The sequence below is a fragment of the Corythoichthys intestinalis genome, chromosome 1, assembly GCF_030265065.1.
Source record: "Corythoichthys intestinalis isolate RoL2023-P3 chromosome 1, ASM3026506v1, whole genome shotgun sequence".
NCBI lineage: Eukaryota > Metazoa > Chordata > Actinopteri > Syngnathiformes > Syngnathidae > Corythoichthys > Corythoichthys intestinalis.
In genome coordinates this window covers 62722832-62734924 of record NC_080395.1, presented here as the reverse complement: position 1 = coordinate 62734924, position 12093 = coordinate 62722832, and the positions used below count along the sequence as shown (strand labels likewise).

The 12093-nt window shown below is 37.7% G+C and overlaps 1 protein-coding gene across 1 annotated transcript in view; it reads right to left on the bottom strand.

Moving 5' to 3' along the window:
• LOC130921159 (homeobox protein aristaless-like 4) overlaps positions 1-933 on the bottom strand; it is a 42297-nt gene extending 41364 nt beyond the window's left edge. Inside the window, exon 1 of the mRNA XM_057844797.1 lies at positions 582-933. Coding sequence (XP_057700780.1) covers positions 582-933 — 352 coding nt within the window. The remainder of the gene's footprint in view (positions 1-581) is intronic.
• Between the last annotated feature and the right edge of the window lie 11160 nt (positions 934-12093).

Genomic DNA, 12093 nt, shown 5'->3' with positions numbered 1-12093 from the left:
TATGTTTGTAGTTTTTTTTTTTTTTTTTTTATAACGTCTTGAATTTGAATAAACTATCAAAGAAATCAATGATCACGTTATAGCCAAAGATGTGGGTGCGTAAAAGGCCTTGTCGCACAGCACTTGACAACTCGATATACGCTATATTACATTTTGATAAATCGATAATACAGCGTAAAACGACACTTTTTTTTTTTTTTTTTATATCCTACTTAAGCTCAATTTCTACAGTGGAATATTTTTTCCTGAAGAGCGTCCCCTTTTATTAAAATACCTCCTGCAATTTTATGCTTTTGGGTCATTTTTATAATTTAGATTTTTATTTTTCGCTGTGTTTGTCCTTCTAACGAGGGTCAGAAGTTTTACTCACCCCCTTCATCAGCGGCCCATTAGGGTGCAATTAAATCTAAGTGGGGCCAATTGGGATGACACCCAAAAACGCTTTCATTCATATGCACGTCGGGTTCAATATTATTAGGCATTGTAATGCATATTAAGGAACGCTTATTCGATCAAGGCTTCATGTGATCCCGAGAAAAGTTTGCAAGCCTTTTCGCTGATATAGAATACAACGGACTCACCATAGCATGAGATGATCTCCGCGCTTTGCCCTGCCTGGCCTTCACCTTCGTCTGGAGGCGTTCTACAGGAGGACCTGTGCGCGAAGATGTGGAATTTGCTGAAAGCAGTTTGACCGGCTGCTGAGACGGCGTCCAATGAGTGGCACTCCTGCTGGAAGGGGCTCCGCGGCTTGTCTCCGTACGTGTGACCTTTGTGCGCCTGCACGAAAGCGGTGGGGCTGTATTTGGTGTCAGGGGATGTGAAGCTCCTGAAGTGGTCCGTCTGCTGCTCCCGAGTTTGTGCTGCAGAAAAACTATAAAATGCATCCTTGGAGGTCATGTCGCTGTAAGGGCTGCAGGTCTCCACGTTCATGACTTAAAAAAAAGGTGAAATCACTCTCTCTCTCTCTCTCTCTCTCTCTCTCTCTCTCTCTCTCTCTCTCTCTCTCTCTCTCTCTCTCTCTCTCTCTCTCTCTCTCTCTCTCTCTCTCTCTCTCTCTCTCTCTCTCTCTCTCTCTCTCTGTCACTCGCGCGCACACGCACTCAGTCACATCCCCCTCCTCTGTAGCTCACACGCACACATTCAGTAAGCAGCTGGTTTTGGTTATAAAACCATTGAGAACTTTTCCAGGAACACTGTCGTTGAGCAAACACCCCCCTTAGTTCTGACAAGAGCTGAGGATGAGGATGAGGTGGAGAATGACTGGATGAGAATGACCTCCGCCTCTGAGACTCCAGCCAAGTGCTGGTGACAAGGACGAGCGAGGGCCCTTATTAATGGGAAACTATATGGGGGCGGGTAGTCAAAAGGGCGTGACACGTGACATCCACTGAATGGTGAGACAAACAAATCCTGTGAGTGATGGCGGGAGGAACACGATTTCATGCTTCATCCGCAATGCTTCATTAAGGGCCACTGGCCCCTCGACGCGGGCCCCGTTAATGTCTGCATCACGAGGGTTCAATGACTTCATTCATGGGCATTTGCAATCAAGAGCATCATCTTGAACAATAAAGTTCTGTACAAGTGAAATAGGTTCACCCCACAGTGCACTGTAAATTTTTCATGAATGCTGTTTCCTGTGTGCATGTTCTTATGCATATACTTTAAAATATTTCAAATGACAAAACATAGTTTTCAGAAGTGAAGATGATAGAACTCTACCCAGAAAGCAGACCGACTTTGAATAAACGTTGATTTTCCATCAAAATCATCAGTATGGTTGACATTGAAATTTTCGACAATAAACAATGTTGAATCAACATTGCAAATACCGATGACACCTGACAGTGACGTTGAAACAACTTTTGTTCTACGGCAATGGTTGTTAACCGGGGTTCGATCGAACCCCATGGGTTCGGTGAGTCAGTCTAAGGGGTTCGATGAAGGTTAACACACGCAGGGCCTTATTTTTGGAAGCTGACTAAATCTTGGCAAAGTGGTGTTTTAAACTAGGTTGAGGACTGGTTAGTCCTCAATTTACAGGCTTTATTCTTGTTCTTTCAACTGCTAGTCCTTTATCTGATTGGAGAAGAAACATGTTTGCTCAGTGGAAGTTTGACTCTCACTTGGTATGAGGAAGTACAACAGACCTAGAGGTGACGTGCACTGCGCTGACATAAAACAAACAAACAAACAAAAAACATTTGTATCACATTGTACGCAATAAAAATAGTCTGTGAGGCAAGGATGCGATAGAATAAGAATGTCGATATGAAAAAAAAATAGAAACTGTGAAATTAATCGAGTTTAATTTCATTTTCCAATATGAAACGCAAATCAAAAGGCAAAGTTATTTGTTCAAGGTGTTTCATTAAATTTGATATCATTTGAAATGTAAACATGACAGAAATTACAAGATAATCCAAACATGCAGGTTTAATGTTGAACAATACAAGATACATTCCCTGCCAAATTTGAACGAAAAGTTCAAAGATATGCACGTTGGGCCAGTCTTGGTTTAGTGGTCTGATGATGCTGCAGGCATAAAACAACAACATACATTTTGGCCTGTTTAAACACATGCTGTCTGAATGGAATCTCACTTAGGTTTTAGTTTGCTAACTTTGATATATTGATTTGGAATTTTGAAAAAAAAAAAGAGATTTTTCTAATTCCAAAGGGTTTGGTTAAAACATGTGTAAAACTCATGGGGGTTCGGTACCTTTTGCAAGGTTAAGAACAACTGTTCTATGGTGTGTCAGGTGATGGTTGGGTTAACATTGTTTTATAGTTGATGAAATAATGTTGACAAATAGTTGATTTTCACTTGACCAGGAAATATGTATATAATAATATATATATAATCATTGAATTATGGATTAGCGGGAGTTATGGTCAAAAAATAGTTGTGTTCATGGTTGAGAGGGAAGACAGCATATCACCTCAAACGAACTCCACTGGAAACACCTCATTATAGGACATTTGATAGCCATATTTAAAGGTAAGCCTGCTGATTTTCTTTAGAGGTTTTATTAGCAATGATGTCTAATAAACCATGTTTGTCATCAAAGTTGTACATAAAACGATCTGCCTGACACAACGTGACAAAGTTGCTGAAATTGTAAGAAACTGTGTATTTGCTGTGATTGGCATACAAGCGAAGACCTACTTAGCCTGGATGTTGCCTAAGTAGAATTTTGTTCAGGCAAACGTAATTCTTTTTCCAATTAAAGCCCTGAAATAAAAAGATATGACACAATCGAGCCTTGTTTAAATTAATTTATTGAACACAAAAACAGTGCGGTCATTTTTCCATCGTAGCTACACTGCTGGCCAAAAGTATTGGCACCCCTACAATTCTGTCAGATAATGCTCAATTTCTCCCAGAAAATGATTGCAATTACAAATGCTTTGGTAATAATATCTTCATTTGTTTTGTTTTTAATGAAAAAACACAAAGAGAATTGAAAAAAAAAATTAAATCATTATAATTCTACACAAAACTCATAAAATGGGCCGGACAAAAGTATTGGCACCCTTTGAAAAATCATGTGATGCTTCTCTAAGTTGTGTAATTAACAGCAGCTGTTACTTACCTGTGACACATAACACGTGGTGGCAATAACTAAATCACACTTGTAGCCAGTTAAAATTGACTAAAGTTGACTCAACCTCTGGCCTGTGTCCTTGTGTGTACCACAGTGAGCATGGAGAAAAGAAAGAAGACCAAAGAACTGTCTGAGGACTTGAGAAGCAAAATTGTGAGGAAGCATGGGCAATCTCAAGGCTACACGTCCATCTCCAAAGACCTGAATGTTCCTGTGTCTATCGTGCACACTGTCATCAGTAAGTGTAAAGCCCATGGCATTGTGGGTAACCTCTCTAGATGTGGACGGAAAGGAAAAATTGAATAATGAAACAATAATAATAACAATAATAAACAATGAAAGATTGTGCGGATGGTGGATAAAGAACCTCAACTAACATCCAAACAAGTTCAAGCTGTCCTGCAGTTTGAGGGTACAACAGTGTCAACCCGTACTATCCGTCGGCGTCTGAATGAAAAGGGACTCTATGGTAGGATACCCAGGAAGACCCCACTTCTGACCCAGAGATATACAAAAGCTAGGTTGGACTCTGCCAAAACTTACCTGGGAAAGCCAAAAACATTTTGGAAGAATGGTCTCTGGTCAGATGAGACAAAAGTAGAGCTTTTCGGGAAAAGGCATCAACATAGGGTTTACAGGGAAAAAAACGAGGCCTTCAAAGAAATGAACACTGTCCCCACAGTCAAGCATGGCGGAGGTTCCCTGATGTTTTGGGTTGCTTTGCTGCCTCTGGCACTGGACTGCTTGACCGTGTGCATTGCATTATGAAGTCTGAAGACTACCAACAAATTTTGCAGCATAATGTAGGGCCCAGTGTGAGAAAGCTGGGTCTCCCTCCGAGGTCATGGGTCTTCCAGCAGGGCAATGATCCAAAACATACTTCAAAAAGCACTAGAAAATGGTTTGAGAGAAAGCACTGGAGACTTCTAAAGTGGCCAGCAATGAGTCCAGACCTGAATCCCATAGAACACCTGTGGAGAGATCTGAAAATTGCAGCTTTGAGAAAGCACCCTTCAAATCTCAGAGACCTGGAGCAGTTAGCCAAAGAAAAATGGTCTAAAATTCCAGCAGAGCATTGTAACAAACACATTGATGGATACCGGAAGCGGTTGTTCGCAGTTATTTTGTCTAAAGGTTGTGCTACCAAGTGTTAGGCTGAGGGTGCCAATACTTTTGTCCGGTCCATTTTTGGAGTTTTGTGTAAAATGATAATGATTGAATTTTTAAAATTCTCTTTCGTCTTTTTCATTGCAAGCAAAAATAAATAAAGATATTACTACCAAAGCATTTGTAATTGCAGTCATTTTCTTGAGAAATTGAGCATTATATGACAGAATTGCAGGGGTGCCAATACCTTTGGCCAACAGTGTAGCTAACTAGCTAGCTATATTCCCATATGTAGCCCTAATCTGGTTTGGGATTGGTTGAGAAACTCACTTCACCACAAAATACTGAAGTATGTTAAACCAACCCATGACACCTGTTTGAATTCCTTGATATGAATTAACTGTGAATGCTGTTTTGTTTGTATTTTTTCAGATTCACTGAAGAGGCAGATAGGGATGGCCGCATCACAATATGCATTTGCTGTTGCTGTGCAGAAGTGGCTACGTTATGTCCCAAACCGTGTTGGTGGCAAAGTTTACAGCAAAGCTCGTCAGACTGAGGAGGAGGCTTAGGTTTGAAATAACTTTACTGAGAGTTAATGAAGTTTTCTATTGTTGTGATTCAATTAAAAATAATTTTGAATTCTAGCCAAGTTTTTATTTTATTATTTATTCATTTTTAAAATATTAGATTTATTTATTTAATTTTTTTATCGTTTATGTATAATACTTTATTAGTCGGCCTAGCTGTTTCTTCTGTCAGTAAATAAAGCAGGACCACTAAATATGAGCATATTTTAAACCATTAATAGCATCATGGTTGAAAATAAAGGAAAACCTAACATTGATTCAGCATTGTTCCAATATTATTAATAATCATGTTTAGGTTTTGTACGGATTTCAACGTTGGAACAAAATTAATCAAGGGTGCAAAAGTGATGACAAATCAATGTCGGGTGTCAACGTTGATTCAATGATATACTGTAAGATTGACAGCGGAAAGTTGATTCAACATCATTTCAACGTCTGGCTGCTATCTGGGTAACGAGTTTGTTACTAGTAGACATCGAATCAATCCATTTTGTTCATTCGCTGCCAGCATAACCGGTTCAAATGGATTGGATGTCAGTTGCTGTAAATGGCAGCCAATGTTTTAATATAATACCTCTCTGGGAAAAGGGACACACAGAACTGACCAGCATAGTGTAAAGGAAAATATTAAATAAATATTATTAAATTATGAAGATGTAGTATACTATAAGACAAATTTTTACTTATTTGGTAAGGATATGTGTCTATTGGTAATTTATTCAAGTAATCTATACAGGTAGTCCCCGGGTTAATTACGAGTTCCGTTACCAAATTTCAAGTGAGTCCAAATTAACCCTTTAAGTACCCTTAAAAGACCCCCTCAAGCTCAAAATGACTATCCAAAAACATGTAATATACAGTGGTACCTGGACATACGATCGCTTTGACACATGATCTTTTAGACATCCGACGTTAAATATGACTTGCCATTTGTTTCTACATCAAATGGCATGCTCAATATATGACGATTTATGACAGCGTCGCAGTTTCTTTGTTTTGCCGGAAGACGGGCGCACGACAGATTTTACTGTGAGAGAAAACATGGGTTCCAAGGTTAGTGCAGGTGGTGAAAAAGGTGAACTTTCCGTTGAAATGAAGAGGGAAATGATATAAAAATATGAGCGTAGTGTGTCCATCCGTGAACTGGCTCGACAACACGGCCGTAGAATGTCGATCTTGATGGTCCTCCTCCAACCTCCGTTCGGCAGTCTTTATAAGTTAAGGTGACAATTATTATTGTGGTAACATCGCCAAAGAAATTGACAGCTCTGTCAGGTTTCTAATCATTTACATGTATTCCATCAACTTGTGCAACATGACACGCCTACTGTCCGCCGCAGTTGACTCCAGCAACAAAACATTAAAAGAGAAACTAAAATTTCTACCGCACTCTCTATCTCACTGTCACATCTACCACATTAGAACCCGATTCGTTACATTATTCCAGGAATTATTATTATTATTATATTATTAATATTTCAATTTTTATTCATAATTTATTTGTTTTGCTCTGTGTAATTGCTATTTGCAATAGTACCAGCAATATTTATCCAGGATTTAGTGTAGGTTTTCGGGCTGTGGAACGAATTAATGGAATTATAATGTGTTCTTATGTGAAAATCCTGCTCGACATACAACCACTTTGACTTATAAACAAGGTACTTGAACGAATTAAGTTCAGATGTAGAGGTACCATTGTATTCCTTTTCATAAACTGTTTAAAAGTGAAATCTTGTCACGGATAATAATCAGGATCAGATAATCAGGATCGTTATCAGTCGTTATCAGAGCTGATCATTTGATTCAGGTGTGTTAAAGGAGGGAGAAATGGAAAACAAGCTGGATAGCGACTCTCGAGGACCGGACTTGCAGACCCCTGATATAACTAAATAACGTATGTTGCAAGAACCATTACTATATTTGTGTACCAAAATGTTTATTTTTTACTTTCTGTCCTCAACAACAAAAAAGAACAGTTCAAAAACCTCACCAAAAATTGAGTTTAAGAATTTTACATTACGATAAGATCTCCATCCACTTCTATCATCCCGAAAGGCGCTGACAATGACAAAATGATCCCGCTTTCCAAAAGTTCAGTTACAAGTCCCACTGGAAGACTTTACAGAATATGTTTCACCTATTACAGTCAAACAGATATTGAATTACTCGCTACATGTCAGCAGCATGATTGAAAGCAATAAAACACTTCACTGCTAACATTATAACCCTAAATATTGTGTAATCTGTTCAGCAGCTTCATCAGAATGTGTTTCATATTTTCAATCGGGAATTGTTCTCCCTCGGTACAAGCAATATGTTTTGATGACTTACAGTATTTAAATATTTCATTTCTCATATGAGGTTGGCTGAGAGATAATGTATCTTGAACTGGTGGCAAATCAATAGTTGCAAGCACATAAAGACACCCAAACACTTGCTTACACTACTACTACCACTACTTACACAAGGAGCAATATAAAGAAAGCAACATGGAGAAATCTGGTGGCCTCTATTAACTATTATGTGACTGTTTTAAAAAATATCTACTGTATAACTCACCAAAAACTGGGTTTACATGGAGCCAAATATTCCAAATATAGTCAGAATATAAGAACAAACCGAATAAAAACCCTCCATACAAACACTTCGACTGGAATAAACAAGCCGAATCCAATGAAATTTCATTTAGATTACAGTGGTACCTCGACATACGATCGCGTCGACACACGATCCTTTCGACATCCAACTTAAAATTTGACTCATCATTTGTGACGACATGCTCGAAATACGACGATTTAGACAGCATTGCAATTTCATTGTTTTTACGCGAAGAGAGAACTCTACATGGGTCCCAAGAAGGTTACAGCAAGTGGTGAATAAAGGAGAAAGGTGACACTTACCACTGAAATTAAGAAGGAAAAATAGAAAAATATGAGCATGGTGTGAGTGTGAGTGAACTGGCTCGAAAAATGGCTGGTCACCCCCAACCTCCATTCTCCAGTTTCTTAACTTAAAGTGACAATAAAAACGCTTGTTTATTTTCGATCTATTAATATTATTATTATTGCAACATCGGCAAGGAATTTGCCAGCTTCGTCAGGTTTTTAATCGTTTTTTCAGAACTTGTGCAACACAACACGGCCACTGCCGACAACAAAATGAAAAGAAACTTCCAACTCTACCGCACCTGTCTCTCTCTTCAGTCACACGTTAAGGAACAGCATGCAAAACACAACCCGATTTGCTACATTATTATTTGTATTATATTATTATTATTCCAATTTGTATTTACAATTTATTTGTTTTGCTATGTGTAATTGCTTTTTGTAATTGTACCGGCAGTATTCATGAAAGATTTAGTGTAGGTCTATGGGCTGTGGAACGAATTAATCGAATTAAAATGTATTCTTATGGGAGAATCCTGCTTGACATAAGACCATTTTGGCTTACAAACCGGGTCCTGGAATGAATTACATTCGGATGTGGAGGTACCACTGTATATGTGTTTACTGCATATGAAATGTGAATGGTTTCACCTTGCTGGCGTTAAACTGGTCTTTTGGACATCTGCGCAAGTTGATCTTCACATTTTTTTGTCCGGGTTTTTGGTTTCGGGAAATGTGTGATAAAAAAATCATCCTTCATATGTCGTAATGTTTAATGTCGTTTCTACAAGTTCCATAGCAGCAGTGTTTGATCGGCATGTTTATTTTTGAAAGATTACTGGAGAAAAATATCACAGCGTGGTGAGATTTGTTGTGTCATGGTCATTTCCTGCTTTATTTTGATCGTGAACCTTCCACTTTGCGTTTATGATCATATTTTTGCCTTCCACAGTTAAGTGACTTTTTGTTGTGCTATAATATCCGATCCTGAATCCATCGTAAGCATTTTTGAGTTTGTTTGCTACTTTGTGTTTTTGATAAATGTTTTTGCCTTCCTTGGTGAAGTGATTTTTGGTTGAACAACCTGCCTTGTTTGTTTTTACCTTGAGAGAGACATTGTTAAATAAATCATTTTTGTAAACCAAGAAAACTCTGCATTTGAGTCCTGCTTTGAGTCGAGCCCTGACAAAAACAAGCAGAAATATAATGGATTGTATGCGACGGCGTGTGTATAATGTCCCACTTCAGCGGTACGATGGCGACGCCACGGTCTAAAAATAGCATTCGTGCGGTATGCTATTTCAGATCTTTTTAAAGAATTTGTAATTATTTATACAACTAAGTTTATTCTCTTAATGGGCAGCAACAGCTACTTTCTATGTCTGAGAAAAAACTATTATTAGAACGGATTTGTAGCCTTGTTACTGTGATTATGCCAATTATTGTAAATTTCAAATAATGTAACTGGGGAAGAGCATACCACCGCCTAAGTAGCCAAATTGAAAGCAACGCCATATTTCTGACCATTGACCCTTTCCCTTCTCATCACATCAGTTACCCAACAAATTTGAGTTATAAAGTCTTATCTATTATCCATTTATCGAGAAATTCCTTGGCTGACCTATGACCTCATCAACTCCAAATTTAATTAAATTTGATAATCCCTTCATCCGTGCTTGTGTTATTTTTAATCCAAACATACCGACAAACAAACAGACAGAAATACAAAAGACATACGGAAGCAAATACATAACTTCTGTAGGTTTCAATAACTGGCGCAGATAATTCAAATTTTACCACTGGTCTGTAAAATGAGTTGATCTAGCCTTTAATAGTTCATTACCTGTTTATTACCCTTTATCGATGAATATGTAGCAAAAAACAAAAAAAAAGTTATGCTTTTTATTCAAGAATTTTGAAGCCAAAATATGCTTGAATTCTGGCATGATCCATGTATTAATTTAGTAAAGGTAATGTGTTTTTCCAGATACCTTTATTTTTATAAATATTGTTTTATCATAAATTGAGGTAATTCAAAAATACAAATAAGATGACATTGCTGTATTTTCATGTTGTTGTTTTTTCCACTGCCAGATACAGATACAGTATCTCCTCTATACAGTTCTATTAACAAACAGTCGTGACTAATATTTTAGGAAGCCCAGCATAATTATTTTTAATTTGATGATATGTTCCAACTTTTGTTGGGAAATCTATAAAGTCTTTGTCCTCAGGGCACAGTGAGTGAGCCTGTTGGCATCAGCAGTGGCCATTACATGGCCTTTAAATGTGTATTATATTCACATCCGTCTTCCAGCCAAATTTGCAAGATATTTGTGATTGAGGGGGTCCCAAAGAAAACACAAGGATACTGACATATAACCGCCAACCCACATCCTCACTACGCTGACATTAAACTTTAGGCTCCATTTTGACTTTGGCCTGTGGCAATGCAGGCTGATTGAGGCCTTTGAGGGCATTAATACACCGTGACGAGACATCTTTTGTTCCAAAATGGAAAGGAACATAAAACGGGAAGCGGAAGAGGATGGAGGGGGATCCACAAAACTGATGTTATTTCATTAACACTCCCCCTCGAAAAAAGACATTTCAAGTGACAAGAAGACCCTTTTTCTGCAAACTAGGAGTTATTGACTGGTTGCAAGTGAATACAAAAACACATGTTGAATCAAGCAGACATTAGAAAAACATATTTTTACCAGCTAAAACAAGAGACAGGAAAATTTTGGACCACCGTACATGTCACCATGGCGGTCAGAACCTCCCCCAGGGAAGTAATGAATCCAAAATTGCAATAGGCTCATCAAATGTGGTGTTTGATCTCCACCACAAGTACTGTATGTTTCTGCTGTCTTTCTGGCACTCCTGTCAAATCTGGTCATTCTGTAGCGCTATGTCATGTTGTTTGAAGGTAAAACATATTCCCTTTTCAGTCAAACTTTTTTATTTTGTTGTCCAATGAAAACACACCAATTTAAATTTTAAGAGTTATGTATCTAATCTCATCTTTTTCTAACAAACCTAAATTTGGTTACTGCAGGAATGTATTCAATTCCACTTGATATGTGAAAAATATACTATTCATTACAGTATTTACAAATCTACATTAGTTAACTATCTACAGTATGCCAATGACATTTAGAGACAGGCAGGACGAATAATAGCAAAAAAATGGATGACTGAATGTAATAAAACTGTTAGCACTGATTGGACTGAGTGGCTCATGGTGTGGAGGGAGGGGGTGACTAATACATATTTAAATACTAAAGTATATTTTACTAAATTACATAACTCATGTAATTTAGTAAAATATACTTTTGCACACTTAAATACTATTAACTAACAATGATTTAATGATGTTTTTCTGACGTTATCAAAGCAATTAGTCCCCTTGGGGGGGATTTCATCATCATCATACTGTAACTTTTCACTATTCATTGCATATTTGTGAGACAGCAAGAGTACAGTGGTACCTCTAAATACAAAGTTAATTCGTTCCAGGACCTCGTTTGTAAGTTGAAATGGTTGTATGTCAAGCAGAATTTCCCCATAAGGATATATTATAATTCCATTAATTTGTTCCACGGCCCGAAAACCTACACAAAATCCATAAAAAATACTGCTGGCACTGTTGCAAATAGCAATTACACGAAGCAAAACAAATAAATAATGAATAAAAATTGGAATAATAATAATAATACCGGTAATATAATAATGTAATAGTAATAATAATATTTGTAATTATGTAACAAATTGGGTTCTAATGGGGCGAATGTGTTTGCGTGGTGTACCTGAACGCATCGTGTGGCTGACTTGACAGAGTGAGCCTTTTTACTCTCACTTTGTTTACTTGCTGCAGGGGACACTAGGCGTGTTGTG